At 41.8% G+C, this 19,579-nt stretch overlaps 1 protein-coding gene across 1 annotated transcript in view; it reads left to right on the top strand.

The window, feature by feature from the left end:
* FIG4 (FIG4 phosphoinositide 5-phosphatase) overlaps positions 1 to 5,835 on the top strand; it is a 174,623-nt gene extending 168,788 nt beyond the window's left edge. The window contains exon 23 of the mRNA XM_043890083.1: positions 5,475 to 5,835. Coding sequence (XP_043746018.1) covers positions 5,475 to 5,652 — 178 coding nt within the window. The 3' untranslated portion in view covers positions 5,653 to 5,835. The remainder of the gene's footprint in view (positions 1 to 5,474) is intronic.
* Positions 5,836 to 19,579: the final 13,744 nt, after the last annotated feature.

Genomic DNA, 19,579 nt, shown 5'->3' with positions numbered 1-19,579 from the left:
TTGAGTGGGTTCGGCAGTGCATAAATGAACTAGTTAAGACTGCAGCATTCCTTGAGGGGAGATACAGAGACCCCCTGAAAATGGGCCTTGGTTTTGTAGATAAGAGAAATGAGCCTGCAAATTTGCAATAGTATTTCGTCTCCAAAAAGACTGCTAGGATTTGAAGAGGACTGTGAGGAGAAGCCAAAAACAATAATTCTGTTAATGGACAGGAGAGAAACGTGGAACCTTTTTTTCCCACTATAAAAGCACAATAATAAGCCGTCTCTCTCTACTGGAGTGAATAAGAAAATAGTCTCACAATTTCCACATCACTTAGTGTTGAAATACTGGTCTTTTCACTCAGAAACAAAGGCCGTTTAACCTAATAAAAAGACTAACGCACATAATGTTGGAAGTGTTATTGGGATTACCTCCATCCCTTTCCAGTGCCCTCAGAGACAAGGTGCCCGCCAGCACCCCCTTGTGAGGGTCTTGGATGTTTTTATGTTTCCTCCTTGCCTTGCATAAGCCAACAGGGAAATCAAGTGTCTCCTCATTGAGAAATGGAATATTGCTACTTATATCTTTACAGTTAACTGTTAAATGATGCCTGCTTAATGTAGGGCTGGTGGTAGGATATCATTTAAGAAGAAATTCCTACTTTAAAATGTTCAGTGCTGTTGACTGACCGCAAATAAGAATTTATTTAGCATTTTAGATTACAGTTTGGTCTCAGACCAAAGATTCTCAACCTTTGAGTACAGTTCAGTTGCTCAGTAGTGTCTGACACTTTGCGGCCCCATGAACCACACCACGCCAGGCCTCCCTGTCCATCACCAACTCCCGGAGTTTACTCAAACTCATGTCCATTGGGTCGGTAATGCCATCTAACCATCTCATCCTCTGTCGTCCCCTTCTCCTCCTGCCTTCAATCTTTCCCAACATCAGGGTCTTTTCAAATGAGTCAGCTCTTCGCATTAGGTGGCCAAAACACTGGAGTTTCAGCTTTAATGTCAGTCCTTCCAATGAACACCCAGGACTGATTTCCCTTAGGAAAGACTGGTTTGATCTCCTTGCAGTCCAAGGGACTCTCAAGAGTCTTCTCCAACACCACAGTTCAAAAGCATCAATTCTTCTGCACTCAGCCCTCTTTATGGTACACCTCTCACATCCATACATGACCACTGGAAAAACCATAGCCTTGACCAGATGGACCTTTGTTGACAAAGTAATGTCTCTGCTTTTCAATATGCTATCTAGGTTGGTCATAACTTTCCTTCCAAGGAGTAAGTGTCTTTTAATTTCATGGCTGCAATCACCATCTGCAGTGATTTTGGAGCCCAAAAAATAATGAGTAGCAAAATCACCTGGAGAGCCCATCACTAAACACCTTTGCTGGGCCTCATCCCCGGAGTTTCTGATTCAGTAGGCCTGGAGTAGGGCCTGAGAATTTGTATTTCTAACACATTCCCAGGTGACACAGACGCCGCTGGTCTGGCGACCATACCTGAAGAACCACTGCCTTAAGACCAGGAGGAGCTCATTGGGATAGGTTTCTTGATGTGCGAGTACAATGAGGAAACAAAGGGTTTTTTGTAAATCCCTTTCTTCCTGTTCCTCTTTCTGATCATGTCAAAAGTGTTGGGTATGTCTTAAGCTTCTTTCTGGCCCAAATCCAATAATAAACATTCTGACATTACAGTTTCATTGTTTAATGTAGACTTTGAATCTTGTCTGAATGAAAAAGACAAAAGGGCTGATTGATGCGTTTTCTGACTCCCTACATTGTTTTGAAACCACACTGAGGTAGTGCTGGAGCCCTAAACCCACCTGCCACTCAGTCTGATACCATTAAAAGCTGAGGTTGGACATTTCACATTTCGAGTCTTTGTAATGCGTTTTTCATTATTCCACACGGCAGTGATACCGTTTACTGAGTAGAGTGAGGACCCCTGATAAACCCTTGCACTGGGTGGAAGCAGCTGTTCTGTGGCCCCATTCGTGGTTGACCCAGCTCTGCTGCTCTCCCTCCAGCCTGCCCACCCGGGTACTCGGCTGAGCTTCTGAAGGACAAAACAATGACCTGGATTCTCCCTTTCTCACTTGCATTAAGGTTTAGTTCCCAGATGGTACCTCTCTGGTGTGATGCCTGCCAGAAAGCTCTTGGTTAACGTATACAGGATTCCAGGCAAAGGTCTGGCTTCAAAGAACAGAAGCCATTAGTTCCATTTTTAAATTGACTTCAAGTGTCTCATCTGTACAATGGAGGGTGTAGACGCTAGACAGGTGTGGATGGTGTGGTACAGGAGGTGTTGCTGTGGCTGGCACTTTGATGGCAATCTCTAAAACCACTAATGGAACCCCCTTTTATTTTTTTTTTTTCATTTATTTTTATTAGTTGTAGGCTAATTACGTTACAATATTGTAGTGGTTTTTGTCATACATTGACATGAATCAGCCATGGATTTACATGTATTCCCCATCCCGATCCCCACCCCCACCACCTCCCTCTCCACCCGATCCCTCTGGGTCTTCCCACTGCACCAGGGCCGAGCACTTGTCTCATGCATCCAGCCTGGGCTGGTGATCTGTTTCACCCTAGATAATATACATGTTTCGATGCTGTTCTCTCAAAACATCCCACCCTTGCCTTCTCTCACAGAGTCCAAAATTCTGTTCTGTACATCTGTGTCTCTTTTTCTGTTTTGCATATAGGGTTATCGTTACCATCTTTCTAAATTCCATATATATGCGTTAGTATACTGTATTGGTCTTTATCTTTCTGGCTTACTTCACTCTGTATAATGCGCTCCAGTTTCATCCGTCTCATTAGAACTGATTCAAATGTATTCTTTTTAATGGCTGAGTAATATTCCATGGTGTATATGTACCACAGCTTCCTTATCCAGTCGTCTGCTGATGGGCATCTAGGTTGCTTCCATGTCCTGGCTATTGTAAACAGTGCTGTGATGAACATTGGGGTGCATGTGTCTCTTTCAGATCTGGTTTCCTCAGTGTGTATGCCCATCAGTGGGATTGCTGGGTCATATGGCAGTTGTATTTCCAGTTTTTTAAGGAATCTCCACACTGTTCTCCATAGCGGCTGTACTAGTTAGTATTCCCACCAACAGTGTAAGAGGGTGGAACCCCCTTTTAAAGGGTTCAGGTTAAAATGGCTTGACCTTGAATATTATGAACTATTAAAAGATTTTAGCATCTTGCTTTGAATTGTGTAAATGACTGAGGAGTTGCTATGTTTTTGTGAGGGAAAATTGAGAAGAGTTCACATATTAATCATCCCAATTATTCCTCATGTTAAGCACAGATGTTTGAATAACTAACTTGTATTTTGAAGAAAAGCACTGCTGCCAAGCTGGCATTCAAACTGAGATTCAGACATCTCAAGATTCTTTCACCTTGGCCTTTAATTTTTTTTAATTTTAAGTAAATCGCTATATCCTTTGGTTTTTATTTCTTATGTAAGGATATAGTCTAAGATTATGTGAAATTATTATAGTGCTTTGGAAAAATGGGAGTATTTCATAAACCATTTACCAAATTTGAGTTTAACTATGTTACCCCCAAGGTCAAACAGTTGAGGTTGACTTCCAGAAAGCACATTCCGCCTTGAGTTATATTTTATTTCAAAGTCATTTTTAAAGCAGAGTCTCCAGCCATGGCAGGATGTGTTAGTTTTCTAAAGGCAAAGTACAGGGAGATAACGTGACTTTTTTTAGAAGAGTAAGAAAGAGAATAAAATCACTCAGTCATGTCCAACTCTTTGGGACCCCATGAACTGTAGCTCACCAGGCTTCTCTGTTCATGGGATTTTCCAGGCAAGAATACTGGAGTGGGTTGCCATTTCCTTCTCCAAGATATTCTTGACCTAGGTATCGAACCTGGGTCTCCCACACTGCAGGTAGACTCTTTACCATCTGAGCCACCAGGGAAGCCCTAAGTAAGAAAGACCCAAGTTTGGCTTTACTATAACTCTTGTCTCCGACTGTGTGCCACTCACTGCACCTGCCTAGTGTCCCACAAAATGCTGACATTGCAAGTACAGACCTAGCTGCATTTGAGGTTCATTTCTGCTTCTGACTGCAGGGAATCCCGCCTTCCTGCCCCAGCTCCAAGGGTCCCACCAACTCAACAGCCAGGCATCTGGGATGCCTTTCTGTTCCCCTGATAAGATGTGCATGAGCATGGCTGAGGTCCCAGCTGAGCAGGACAGGATTCTCCAGATGTTTTCTCTGTTATCTTAGTACTCTGAAGTGAAGAACTATCCCTTCCCCCTGCAGGGCCAGCCCTGGGCTAAGGGGTGGAGTGTGTTGTCATTGTACCCCCAGTCCCTCACAAAGTCTAGCTTACCATCCTCGCCTACCCATGGCCTCATCTTGACCTTCCATGCACACTCACTCTGCAGCTCACCTAATTTGGTGGTTGACTCATTCCTAGAGGGCCTGCCCCCAGCCAAAGATACAGTAACTAGCAGGTGTTCACACTGCAATGAACTGAGGATGTGTCAGGCACCCAGCTACACTTTGACAACGTCTTTTTTGGAGATAGTGCCTTCCCCAAGGGTGGATGGAAATTTCAAGCTCTATGGCAGGTTAGGTGGGGCGGGAATAGAGGGATGCTTTTGAATTGACAGGTTCTTGGGTGCTTTTCAAATCATCCCAGAAAGGAAGGAATCTGCCTATTACAGATTTCCAGCTTTTCATCTAAAAAGCCTAAAGCCAGATGTGTTTCAGAATTCAGAATTTGGGGGGTGTTAGCAACCTTATAAGAATATCCCCTGCATGATCTGAGGATGATAACTAAACACATTAATATTCACATGAAATGGGATGACTTGCATGTTGTACTGCCAGATGAGTTTCAGTTGGGTCAGGTTTTGCTGGCAAAGTCATGTTTGGTTATTACAGCTCTGAGGATTTCTGAATTGCAGATAAGGAATTATGCACTGGTAATTGTTAACAATAGTTTACTTTTACTGAGCACTAATAGTGTGCCAGGCACTAGGCTAAGGGAGAACTTTACTGATATAAACTCATTTACTCCTGCCATCAATGTGTGAGGTAGAAAACATTAGTATCCCATACTTCACTGATTCCTCCTAAGTCTTCTGTAAGAAAAACAAACTACTGGGTACATACCAGATAACAGGGAAAGGGAGCAAAATGTCTGTCCAGCCCCCACTTAAAGTTGAGTCCTGGGAGAGAGGCAGATGGGCACACAGACATGGGTGTGCTCCAGGCTGCAGGAACAGAGGAGGGGGGCCCACCCAGCCTACACAGGGGAAAGCTCCCTGGGCAGGCACTGTTTGTGCTGTCCTCCACGCAGGGGAGGAAGCCAGCCAAGAGGTCACTACCACTGCTTGTTACTAAGTTCACTTTTTCAAGGTCAGTGACTCTCAAATTCTCTTGAGGTCACAGGTCCCTGTGGTCCTTTATTTTCTTTAATGTTTCTCTGTCCTCCCTTCTCTTCTATAGAACACCCATCTCCGCTTTCTCCCAAGACAACATCTATGAGGTTCAGCCTCCGAAAGTAGACAGAAAGTCTACAGAGATCTTCCACGCACACATCCAGGCCAGTCAAGGTATCATGCAGCCCCTGGGGAAAGAAGACACCTCCATGTATCGAGAATACATCAGGAACCGCTACCTGTGAGGAGAGAGCAGGTCCCCGCAGGTGGCCCAGAGGGGGACCAAAATCCCACTTACTTACATTCTAACCTGTTTGTCTCATCTTAAAAAGGTAATTTCCCATCAGTCCTTTACATTGGAAGTCTTTTACTCTTTTATAACTGGTTAATTACTAATCATTGGTATTAATAATAAAGAAATGACTGAATATTATGCTGTCATTGTCTTTGCTTTATTTTGGAAATACTTTGCTTAGAAATGTGGTTACTGTAGTATCACAACATCACATGTAGATGTTAACAGTATTTATTGAAGACCTGCTGTGGGGCTTCCCTGGTGGTCAGTTGGCGAAGAATCTACCTGCCAGTGCAGGGGACACAGATTCGATCCCTGGTCCAAAAGATCCCACATGCGGCAGAGCAACTAAGCCTATGTGCCACAACTACTGAGCCCAACCCTGGAGCCTGTGATCCGCAACAAGAACGCTGCCATAATGAGAAGCCTGCACACTTCAATGAAGAGTAGCTCCCCCACAACCACAGCAACTAGAGAAAGCCCACACCCAGTAATGAAGACCTGAAGCAGCCAAAAATAAATAAATGACTCTTAAAAAAAAAAAAGCCAGGCCCTTCGGCAGATCTGGGAATATCACAGTAAGCAAAACAGGTCCAGATTTTCCTCCTGTGTGAAACGAAGGCAGAGTATTTTTCTTTGTAGTTAGCACTTCTTAAAATTTATTTTGATGGTTTTTATGTTAACATTATGTGTTGATAAAAATTTATAAAAATTTATTTTGAAAGCACTTGTTCTTAGGGAATAAACACTGAAATATTTCTAGATAAAGAGACAAGATGTCAACAAAGTGCTCTCCAGTGGTTCAGAAAAAAGAACACATGATAAAGCAAATGCAGCAAAATATTAATAATTGGTAAATCTGGAAAAGAGCAAAACACAAGTTCTTTGAACTTCTGTAAATATAAAACTAGATCAAAATAAAACATTAAAACTGTGTTCCTCTGCATAGCTTTTGCGGTAAGCAGTTGCATTACATGGTTTGATATTTGATGACCAGTCAGGGTGGACACACCAAGTATTTGTATGGTTTGTTCTCTGTATCAGTTCAGTGCAGTGTCCGACTCTTTGCGACCCCATGGACTGTAGTACACCAGGCCTCCCTGTCCATCACCAACTCCCGGAGTTTACTCAGACTCATGTCCATTGAGTTGGTGATGCCATCCAACCATCTCATCCTCTGTCGTCCCCTTCTCCCACCTTCAATCTTTCCCAACATCAGAGTCTTTTCAAATGAGTCAGCTCTTTGTATCAGGTGTTCAAAGTATTGGAGTTTCAGCTTCAACATCAGTCCTCTCAATGAATATTTAGGACTGATCTCCTTTAGGATGGACTGGTTGGATCTCCTTGCAGTCCAAGGGACTCTCAAGAGTCTTCTCCAACACCACAGTTCAAAAGCATCAATTCTTTGGTGCTCAGCTTTCCTTATGGTCCAACACTCACATCCACACACAACTGCTAGAAAAACCATAGCTTTGACGAGACAGACCTTTGTTGGCAAAGTAATGTCTCTGCTTTTTACATTGAAAGGGAAAAATCTACAACCAAGATTACTGTATCCAGCAAGGATCTCATTCAAAATTGATGGAGAAATAAAAGCTTTTCAGACAAGTAAAAGTTAAGAGAATTCAGTACCACAAAACCAGCTTTACAACAAATATTAAAGGGGCTTATATAGTCAAGAAATACAAGAGAAGAAAAAGATCTACAAAATCAACCCCAAACAATTAAGAAAATGGCAATAGGAACATATATATCAATAATTACTTTAAATGTAAAAGAACTAAATACTCCAACCAAAAGACACAGACTGGCTGAATGGACACAAAAACAAGACCCATATATATGCTGTCTACAACAAACCTACTTCAGACCTCAAGACACATATAGACTGAAAGTGAGAGAATGGAAAAATATATTCCATGCAAATGGGAAGCACAAGAAAGCTGGAGTAGCAATCCTCATATCAGACAAAATAGACCTTAAAATAAAGAAGACTACAAGAGATAAGGAAGGACACTACATAATGATCAAGGGATCTATCCAAGAGGAAGACATAACACTTGTAAATATCTATGCACCTAACACAGTAGCACCTCAATATATAAGACAAGCACTAACAGACATAAAAGGAGACATTGACAGTAACACAATAATAGTCGGATACTTTAACACTGCACTCACACCAATGGACAGATCACCAAAATAGAAAATTAACAAGGAAGCACAAGTTTTAATGATACTTTAGATGAGATGGATCTCATTGATACCCAAGAGGACATTCCATCCAAATGCAGAAGAATACACTTTCTTCTCAAGTGCACATGGAGCATTCTCCAGGATAGACAACATCTTGGGTCACATATCAAACCTCAGTAAATTTAAGAAAATTGAAATCGTATCAAGCATCTTCTCCAACCATACACTATGAGACTAGATATCAATTACAAGAAAAAAAACTATAAGAAACACAAAGACATGGAGATTAAGCAACACGTTTCTAAATAACCAACAGATTAGTGAAGAAATAAAAAGGGAAATCAAATATTTCTAGAAACAAATGACAATGAAAACACAACAACTTAAAGTCTATGGGATGCAGCAAAAGCAGTTCTAAGAGGGTCATTTATAGAAATACAATCCTACCTCAAGAAACAAGAAAAACATGATCTGAGAGAATAGCATTGAAACATGTATATTATCAAGTGTGAAGCAGATCGCCAGCCCAGGTTGGATGTGTGAGACAAGTGCTCAGGGCTGGTACACTGGGAAGACCTAGAGGGATGGGATGGGGAGGGAGGTGGGAGGGGGATCAGGATGGGGAACACATGTAAATCCATGGCTGATTCATGTCAATGTATGGCAAAAACCAGTACAATACTGTAAAGTAATTAGCCTCCAACTAATAAAAATAAATGAAAAAAAAACAGACAACCTAACTTTACACCTAAAACAACTGGAAAAAAAAGAACCAAAAAAAAGCCAAAATTAGTATAAGGGAAGAAATCATAATGATCTGAGCAGAAATAAATGAGAAAGAAATGAAAGAAACAATAGTAAAGATTAATAAAACTAAAAGCTGGTTCTTTGAGAAGATAAACAAAATTGACAAACCTTTAGTCAGACTCATCAGAAAAAAAGAAAAAGAGAAGAATCAAATCAACAAAATTAGAAATGGAAAAGGAGAGGTTACAACAGACAACGCAGAATAAAAAGGATTGCAAGAGACTATTAAGAACAATGATATGGCAATAAAATGGATAACCTGGAAGAAATGGACAAATTCTTAGAAAAGTTCAATCTTCCAAGACTGAAGCAGGAAGAAATAGAAATTATGATCAACCCAATTAAAAGCACTGGAATTGAAGCTGTGGTCAAAAATCTCCCCTAAAACAAAAGCCCAGGGCGAGATGACTTCACAGGAAAATTCTATCAAACATTTAGAGAAGAGCTAATGCCCTATCCTTTTAAAGCTCTTTCAAAAAATTACAGAGGAAGGAACATTTCCAAACTCATTCTACGAGGCCACCAACACCCTGATACCAAAACCAGACAAAGACAACACAAAAAAAGAAAACTACAGGCCAATATCACTGATGAACATATATGCAAAACTCCTCAACAAAATTTTAGCAAACAGAATTCAGCAACACATCAAAAAGCTCGTACACCATGATAAGCTGAGCTTATTCCAGGAATGCAAGGATTCTTCAAAATATGCAAATCATATATGAAATAGATCACCAGTCCAGGTTTGATGCATGAGACAGGGCGCTCAGGGCCGGTGCACTGGGATGACCCTGAGGAATGGGATGGGGAGGGAGGTAGGAGGGGGTTTCAGGATGCGGGATACATGTACACCCATGGCTGATTCATGTCAATGTATGGCAAAAACCACTACAATATTTTAAAGTAATTAGCCTCCAATCAAAATAAATAAATTAATTTAAATATGCAAATCAACCAATGCGATACACCATGTTAGCAAATTGAAAGATAAAAACCATATGATCATCTCAGTAGATGCAGAAAAAGCCTTTGACAAAATTCAGCACTCATTTATGATTAAAACTCTTTAAAAAATGGGCATAGAAGGAACCTACCTCAACATAGCAAAGGCCATATATGGTAAGACTACCACAAACATTATTCTCAATGGTGAAAAACTGAAAGCATTCCCCCTAAGATCAGGAACAAGACAAGGGTGTCCACTTTCACCACTATTATTCAACATAGTTCTAGAAGTCCTAGCTACAGCAATCAGAGAAGAAAAACAAATAAAAGGAATACAGATTGGAAAAGAAGCAGTAAAGCTCTGACTGTTTGCAGATGACATGACAGTGTACATAGGAAACCCTAAAGATACTATCAGAAAATTACTAGAGCTAATCAGTGAATTTAGCAAAGTTTCAGGATACAAAATCAATACACAGAAATCACTTGTATTTCTATATACTAACAATGAAAAATCAGGAATAGAAATTAAGGAATCAATCCCATTCACCATTGCAACAAAAAGAATTAAATATCTAGGAATAAACTTACCTAAGGAGACAAAAGAACTGTACACTGAAAATTATAAGACACTAATGAAAGAAATCAAAGATGACATACACAGATGGAGAGATATTCCATGTTCCTGGATAGGAAGAATCAATATTGTGAAAATGACTATAAGCAATCTACAGAATCAATGTAATCCCTATTAAATTACCAATGGCATTTTTCACAGATTAGAATGAAAAAATTTTTACAATTTGTATGAAAACACAAAAGATCTTGAATTTCCAAAGCAATACTGAATTGCCAAAACAATCTTGAGATTGAGAAAGAAAAATGGAGCAGGAGGAATCAATATCCCTGACCTCAGACTATACTACAAAACTACAATAATCAAGACAGAATGATCGAAGAACAGGATAGAAAGTCAAGAGATAAACCTACACATCTATGGTCACCTAATCTTTGACAAAGAAGGCAGGACTATACAATGGAGAAAAGGCAGTCTCTTCAATAATGGTGCTGGGAAAACTAGACAGCTTCATGTTAAAGAAATTAGAAAACCCCTTAACACCATACCTAAGAATAAACTCAAAATAGATTAAAAACTAAATATAAGGCCTGACACTATAAAACTCTTAAGAGGAAAACGTAGGCAGGACACTCTGACATAGAAAGATCTTTTTTGACCCACTTCCTAGAGTAATGAAAATAAAAACAAAAATAAACAAGTGGGGCCTAATGAAACCTAAAAGCTTTTGTATAGCAGGTGTACTTGGTGGTACAGAGGATAAGAATCTGCCTGCCAATGCGGGGGACATGGATTCAACCCCTGGTCTGGGAAGATTCCACACGCTACAGAGCAAATAAAGTCCATGTGACAGAACTACTGAGCTTTGTGTGCTGCAACTACTGAAGCTTGCATGCCCTGGAGCCAGTACTCCACAACAAGAGAAGCCATGGCAATGAGAAGCCTGTGCACTACAACAAAGAGTAGACCCTGCTCACTGTTCAGATGAACAGTTGTTCAATCAGGTAAAAAAGCCCATTAAGTGGGACTCAAATGATACATATATACATATGTAAATATGGTGTCTTACAGAGCTTTCATTTTAACATAATGTAGAAGTGTACATTCATCTGTCAAACTTTTGTTTTAGGGCCAAGAACTTCTTTGTATTGGAATTTCTGGGCTTCCTTGGTGGCTCAGTCAGTAAAGAATACGCCTGCAATGCAGGGGACCCGATTTCAATCTCCGGGTTAGCAGATCCCCTGGAGAAGGGAATGACAACCCACTCCAGTATTCTTGCCTGAAAAATTCCGTGGACAGAGGAGCCTGGGGGGCTACTGTCCATGGAGTCACAAAGAGTCAGACATGACTGAGCAACCAACATAACCATAACTAGAGAAACCCCATGCACAGCAGTGAAGACCCAGTGCAATAAAAATAAATAAATAAACAAGCTTTTGCACAAAAGGAAACCATAAATGAGATGGAAAGACAACTCTCAGAATGAGAGAAACTACTTGCAAATGAAGCAACTGACAAGGGATTAATCTCCAAATATACAAACAGCTCAGGAAACACAGTATCAAAAAACCAAACACCCCAATCAAAAGATGGGCAGAAGACCTAAATAGAAATTTCTCGAAAGAAGACATACAGATGGCAAACAAACACATGGAAAGATGTTCAGTATCGCTAATTATTAGAGAAATGCAAGTCAAAACTACAGTGAGGAGCTTCTCTGATGGCTCAGTGATAAAGAATCCACCAGCCAATGCAGGAGAGTGGGGTTCAATCCCTGTTTGGGGAAGATGCTGTGGAGCAACTAAGCTGATGCACAACTTCTCTGCCCATTTCTAGAGCCCGTGAGCTGCAACTACTGAAGCATGCACACCCTAGAGCTGCACAGTGCAATTAGCAAGCCCACATTCTGCAACTACTGCAGCCTGTGTGCCTAGAGCCTGTGCAACAAGAGAAGCCACTGCAATGAGAAGTCCACTCACTGCAATGAAAGCTAGCCCCCACTCTCCACGACCCGAGAATAGCCTCACTAGCCTAGCCTAGAGAGCAGAAATGAAGGCCCAGTACAACCAATAAATAAATAAAATTACTAAAACAAAACTACAATGATGTATCACTTCACACTGGTCAGGATGGCCATCATCAAAAATTCTACAAACAAATGCTGGAGAGGGTGTGGAGAAAAGGGAAGCCTCGCACACTACTGGGAGAAATGTAAACTGTGTAGTTACAATGGAAAACAGTAAAGAGTATAGAGGTTCCTTAGAAAACTAAAAATAGAATTACCACATGACCCAGTAATCCCACTCCTGAGCATATACCCAAAGAAAACCATAATTCAAAAAGATACATGCACTCCAATGTTCACTGAAGCACTGTTTACAATAGCCAGGGCACAGAAACAACCTAAATGTCCATCAACAGAATATGGAAAAAGAAGATGTGGTACATAACTACAAAGGATAACATGGGAATATTGTTCAGTCACAAAAGGAACAAAATTATGTCATTTGCAGAGATGTGGATAGACCTAGAAACTGTTATACAGAGTAAAATAAATCAGAAAAATATACATTGTATATTAAGGCATATATGTGGAATCTAGAAAAATGGCATAGATGAACTTATTTGCAAAGCAGTAATAGACACACAGATGTAAAGAACAAATATATGGAGACTAAGGAAGGAAGCAGGGATAAGTTGAGAGATTGGGATTGGCCTATATACACTACTATGGATAAAGTAGATAACTAATGATAACTGACTGTATAGCACAGGGAATTCTACTCAATGCTCTTTTGTGACCTAAATGGGAAGGAAATCCAAGGAAGAGGACATGTGTATCCATGTGGCTGATTCACTTTGGTGTACAGCAGAAACCAACATGACGTTGTAAAGCAACTGCGCATGTGTGATACTCAAATAAATGAGATATACAAGCAAGCTCAATGGTTACATAGATATGACACACACGGTCCAGATCCAAGCTCCATCTGGAATACAGTCAAACAGAGCCTCTCCATCTTAACTTGGCTTCTTTCATTTCTAGTCGCACTAATTGCTATTATCCAGCTTATTTGGGGGCCTTGCCTCTTTAACAGCCTTGTCAACTTCATTAGCAAATAGCTTGAAGCCATCAGACTTCAGATCATACTAACACAAGGGCACCAGCAACTGGGGCTGCAGCAGGGTGACAATCAGACTTATTTTAGGCCAGTCAGGAAACAGTTCTGCTCCTCTATCCAGGGAAAAACCACACTCATGTTCAACATAGAGCAGCTCCAGAAGTCAGACCTTCACCCTCAAGAATGAGGAGGTGCAACAGGGAAACTCTGTTGTCAGAGCTGCTCCAGGCCTTTGCTCAAAACCTTCCAACCACTCATCCCACCTTTAGCAGGAGTTAACATAAATCTTAAAGGGTCCAGAGATAAGGAAGTTACAAACAAACAAACAAACAAAAACAACCCTGACAGAACCAGCTGGGACCAACATGGCCACGAATCTAACTTCTAACAGACTCCAAGTCTTATTATACCTTGATTTTACTACATTCATGTATTAAATGACACATCTACCAAAGGCCATGATTGGACATTAAAGACCAAAATAGGATGAAAAGGGGGTGGAACCCCACTGCCTCAGAGAAAGCCTTGCCCCTTCCCTGGTAGACTAATGTGTATGCCTCCCCATCTGCTTGGCACGTGGCTTCCTAGGCGGTATAGCAGTAAAGAATTTGCCTGCCAAGCAGGAGATGCAGGTTTGATCCCTGGATGGGGAAGATCCTCTGGAGAAGGAAATGGCTACCCACCCCAGTACTCTTACCTGGGAAATCCCATGGACAGAGGACATGGTCGGGCCACCGTCCATGGGGTCGAAAAGAGTTGGACAGGACTTAGCGACTGATCACACACACATGCCCCGTCATTGACCTCACTCCTCCTCTGTCTTTAGTCTTTAAAATTAAACCCCTTTCTCCAGGTGAACTTAGCTCCCACTTCTCTATTCTTTGGCCACTGAATAAAGCCTATGCTGTGTCCATCTCACTTTTAGTTTTGTTATTCACCTACTCAAACTTGAAAGAAAAAAAAAAAATTCTCCTTGCCAAGGCAGAGAGCCTCGGCCAGGTTAGGGCCTGAGCAGGGTCCCTACAACTTAATTCAGTAACATAACGGCAGCCAATATCTCCACGACAGCCTCAGGGGTGTCTATGAGCTCTCCGTACTCTCTTGGCACCCCTACTCATCAAGGACAGCCACACCAGGGCCCCACATACTAGCGGACGGCCACTCCAGGGTTCCCGTGGAACTTTTAGGCCCCAAACATTAGTGGACACCCCCGCAGCTTTCCATTCCCCATCCTTATTTCCCAGCATTCTCAGCGCTCACAAAAGTTTTCTCTGTCCCATGGGCGGCACACCGCAGCTTTGAGATGGAAGAAAGAGCCTGAAGTCAGTGACGGAGACATCAATGGTTTCACAGATGGGGAAACTTACATGTCTGAAGCAAGGTCCTGAAGTGACACTGTGAGCAGCAGATAGCAGACAAGGCAGACATGGCGGCTGACTTTACCTTCAGCTGGAGGGAGGAGGTTACCTATTATAGGGGGAATTGATGTCAGGTGGGCTCATGGGTTACCAAGGAAACTAACAGAGGGGCAGGCCCCTCACCAGCCCTTTGAGAAGCTATCAGGTGGAGATGTTCTAATTTTTCAATTAGAACAGTCACCAGCTGAGGCGGGGTCAGGGTTAAGATTAGGGTTGGTCAAAAAGTTCCTCAGGTTTTTCCATGATATATCTGAACAAACTTTGTGGCCAACCCAGTATGTAGGAAGGTCAGTCATGTGAATAGAATGTAGGTGAAGTAGGCGCTGGTCAAGCAGGAGATGTACATAAGAGCAAGAGAACAGCCATCTTGGGTGGCCTGGTCAGATATCTACAAGCAGTAGATATTGCAATAACTATAGATATTGCAATAGCTGCTATGGTGTGAGATCTCACCCTAGTCTCCCTAAATCCAAGAACACTCCCAAGTTGCCAAGGAGATGTCAGGTTATAGACCAAACATGGATCTTCATTTTTAAAATTTATTTTTAACATGGCTTCTCCAGGGTCCATCTCCTTATGAAAAGAATGGAGGCTTCATGAAGATCTGGAACCCAAGTCTTCTTTCATAACCTTTTTTTAGCTGTAAAGTAAGGATAATAACTCTACTCTGTTAGTATAATGTAGTTTTGAGGTAACGTGTGTAAAACAGGTGGCTGTGGTTCCTGGCACATAAATGCTTAGTGAACGGACAGTCGCTGTTGATACAACAGTGGTGGGCGGTGGTGGTCGTGGCAATGATGGGGCTTCTCTGTGAACACCATGGTGTTCTCCCCTTAAGGCAGCTGTCTGTGTCCTCATAGGTAACATGGTTTTGACATAAGATGGTATCTGAACTATTAACTTTGGCATTAATTCAGATTATTTCAGCTTCAGCTGTACATAGAAGCCCTTACAAACTAATTTTGTTGATTAGCCACTAAGTTTTCTCTGACTCTCTTGTGACCCCATGGACTGCAGGCTCCCAGGCTCCTCTGTCCATGGGACTTCCCAGGAAGGAATATTGGGAGTGGGTTGCCATTTCCTTCTCCAGGGATCTTCCCCACCCAGGGATCAAACCCACATCTCCTGCATGGGCTTGTGGATGCTTTACTGCTGAGCCACCAGGGAAGCCCCTATAAATTGATAGCAAAGTAAATACAATATTTAACCTCTAGAAAGAAGTTAATGACCTCAAGGAGCATATAAATGGAAAGAATGTATACATGAAAGCACTAAAAAGCTGACATGCAATAGAAAGTAGAGAGGTTGCTCCAATTTTCAGACCCAAAGAGGAGAAATATCTAATGCTTAAAAGTTAAAAGCATGAGATGTGGCCTCCATCACTTACAAGCTGCTACAGGGCTTTGAACAATGACTCAGTGTCTCTAAGCCTCAATTTTCTCATCTGATCTAGGAGTTGTTGAAAGAAATAGCCTAATACCTATAAAGCATGGTCTATCACATAGTAAACATTTACTAAATTTCATCTTAAAAAGATCATCAATATTGTGTAATCACCAGCACTTAACAACTTGGTGCCTGAGCATCATCTCAAACCAGGACCACGTATCCACCCACCATGCCCTAGTCACTGAGAAAGGAGAAGCCTTCCTACTTCAGCTGGATATTGAATATTTAAATCCTTTAAAAGAAGCAATCTGAATGAACCTTGAAACATAGTAGATGATAAATTAAAATATCAGCAAGTAATGATAAAATTCTACGAAATAAAATTTTGTTATCACACCTAAGAGCCAAGTGAGATGTTCACATTAATATACAGTGTGACCCTCCTACACAAGGGGCTTCCCTTGTGGCTCAGCTGGCAAAGAATTCGCCTGCAATGCGAGAGATCTGGGTTCAATCCTGGGTTGGGAAGATTCCCTGGAGAAGGGAAAGGCTATCCACTCCAGTATTCTGGCCTAAAGAATTCCATGGACTGTACAGTCCATGGCATCACAAAGAGTCTGACATGACTCAGCGACATTCACTTTCACTGTTTGTGACACTCCTAAGGGTGTACCAAGGGAACATTTCATGCAAAGATGGGCATAATAAAGGACCGAAATGGTATGGACTTAACAGAAGCAGAAGATATTAAGGAGATATTAAGATGACAAGGAAAACAATACAATAAAGATCTTCATGACCTGGATAACCACGATGGTGTCATCACTCACCTACAGACAGACATCCTAGAATGCAAAGTCAAGTAGGCCTTAGGAAGTATCACGACTAGCAAAGCTAGTAGAGGTGATGGAATTCCAGTTGAGCTATTTCAAATTCTAAAAGATGATGCTGTGAAAATGCTGCACTCAATATGCCAGCAAATTTAGAAAATTCAGCAGTAGCCACAGGACTGGAAAAGGTCAGTTTTCATTCAATTCCAAAGAAGGGCAATGCCAAAGAATGCTCAAACTACCGCACAATTGCACTTATTTCACATGCTAGCACAGTAATGCTCAAAAATCTCCAAGCTAGGCTTCAACAGTATGTGAACCGTGAACTTCTAGGTGTTCCAGCTGGATTTAGAAAAGGCAGAGGAACCAGAGATCATATTGCCAACATCCTCTGTATCATAGAAAAAGCAAGAGAATTCCAGAAAAACATCTACTTATGCTTTATTGATTACACCAAAGCCTTTGACTGTATGGATCACAACAAACTGTGGAAAATTCTGAAAGGGATGGGAATACTAGACCACCTTATCTGCCTCATGAGAAATCTGTATGCAGCTCAAGAAGCAACAGTTAGAACTGGACATGGAACAATGGACTGGTTTCAAATTGGGAAAGGAGTACATCGAGGCTATATATTGTCACCTGGCTTATTTAACTTCTACACAGAGTAAATCATGTGAAATGCCAGGCTGGATGAAACACAAGCTGGAGTCAAGATTGCCAGGAGAAATATCAATAACCTCAGATACACAGACGACACCACCCTTATGGAAGAAAGTGAAGAGGAACTAAAGAGCCTCTTGACGAAAATGAAAAAGGAGAGTGAAAAGGCTGGCTTAAAACTCAACATTCAAAAAACTAAGATCATGGCATCTGGTCCCATCACTTCAGGGCAAATAGTTGGGGAAACAATGGAAACAGTGACAGACTTTATTTTTGGGGACTCCAAAATCATTGCATATGGTGACTGCAGCCATGAAATTAAGAGATGCTTGCTCCTTGGAAGAAAAGCTATGACCAACCTAGACAGCATATTAAAAAGCAGAGACATTACTTTGCCAACATAGGTCTGTCCAGTCAAAGCTATGGTTCTTCCAGTAGTCATGTATGGATGTGCGAGCAGGACTATAAAGAAAGCTGAGCGCCGAAGAATTGATGCTTTTGAACTGTGGTGTTGGAGAAGACTCTTGGGGCACCTGCGGCTACGCCAGACTTGGCCAGAGCTGGGCTAGAGCCGGAGACCAGGAGCAGGTCCTGCCGCCCCACCTCTTTCAGCACGGGGGGTCCTCTCTGGTGCCCCCCCACCGACCGGCACTCCGGGAACTTTCACCAAGACACCCCATCTCCTCTTCCCTCGACCGCCAGACTCAGAGCTAGATTTTATCGCTTGAACCTTACTTGTACATTTAAAAATAGCTATTTGTATAGGAACCAACTTATTTTAAAAGAAATAGAATATTTTTCCTCTTTGTGGTGTGAGAATAAAATGTGTAGGGTTGGGTCTCCCCCAAAAAAGTCTCCTTGGACTGCAAGGAGATCAAACCAGTCCATCCTAAAGGAAATCAATCCTGAATATTCATTGGAAGACTGACGCTGAAGCTGAAACTCCAATAGTTTGACCACCTGATGTGAAGAACTGACTCATTGGGAAAGACCCTGATGCTGGGAAAGTTTGAAGGAAGGAGAAGGGGACGACAGAGGATGAGATGGTTGGATGGCATCACCGACTCAATGGACATGAGTTTGAGCAGACTCCGGGAGTTGGTGATGGACAGGGAAGTCTGGCATGCTGCAGTCCATGGGGTCGCAAAGAGTCGGGCACGACTAAGCAACTAAACTAGGGGTATGCATGTAATGGTGGTGCTTTCTTGCTTTCTTTTTTTAAAAAAATTTATTTGGTTGTGCTGGGTCTTCCTTGCTGCCTGGACTTTTCTCTAGTCATGGTGAGTGGAGACTACTCTCCAGTTGCGGTGCACAGGCTTCTCATCACTGTGGCTTCTCTTGTTGCAGAGCACAGACTCCAGAGTGTTCGGGCTTCAGTAGCTGCAGCTCCAGGGCTCTAGGGCACAGGCTCAGTAGATGCGGTAAAGGGGCTTAGTTGTCCTATGGCATATGGGATCTTCCCAGACCAGGAATAGAACTCATGTCTCCCAACATTGGCAGGCCAATTCTTTACCACTGAACCATTAGGGAAGCCCCAGAACAGTGATTTCTTTCTTTCTTTCTTTCTTTTTTTCATTTATTTTTATTAGTTGGAGGCTAATTACTTTACAATATTGTAGGTGTTTTTTGCCATACATTGACATGAATCAGCCATGGATTTACATGTGTCCCCCATCCTGAACCCTACCCACCTCCCTCCCCATCCCATCCCTCTGGGTCATCCCAGTGCACCAGCCCCGAGCACTTGTCTCATGCATCAACCTGGACTGGCGATCTGTTTCACACTTGATAATATACATGTTTTGATGCTGCAGAACAGTGATTTCTTAAAGCCACTTTGTATAACTCTAGACAGGCAATGGGGGAAACTATGTCTCATTCTGTCAAACCTAGAGATGCTTTGGCTTGGTTGGACCTTTCCAGCCTG

The sequence above is a fragment of the Cervus elaphus genome, chromosome 28 (genome assembly GCF_910594005.1).
Source record: "Cervus elaphus chromosome 28, mCerEla1.1, whole genome shotgun sequence".
NCBI lineage: Eukaryota > Metazoa > Chordata > Mammalia > Artiodactyla > Cervidae > Cervus > Cervus elaphus.
This window is presented reverse-complemented; position numbering and strand designations above follow the sequence as displayed.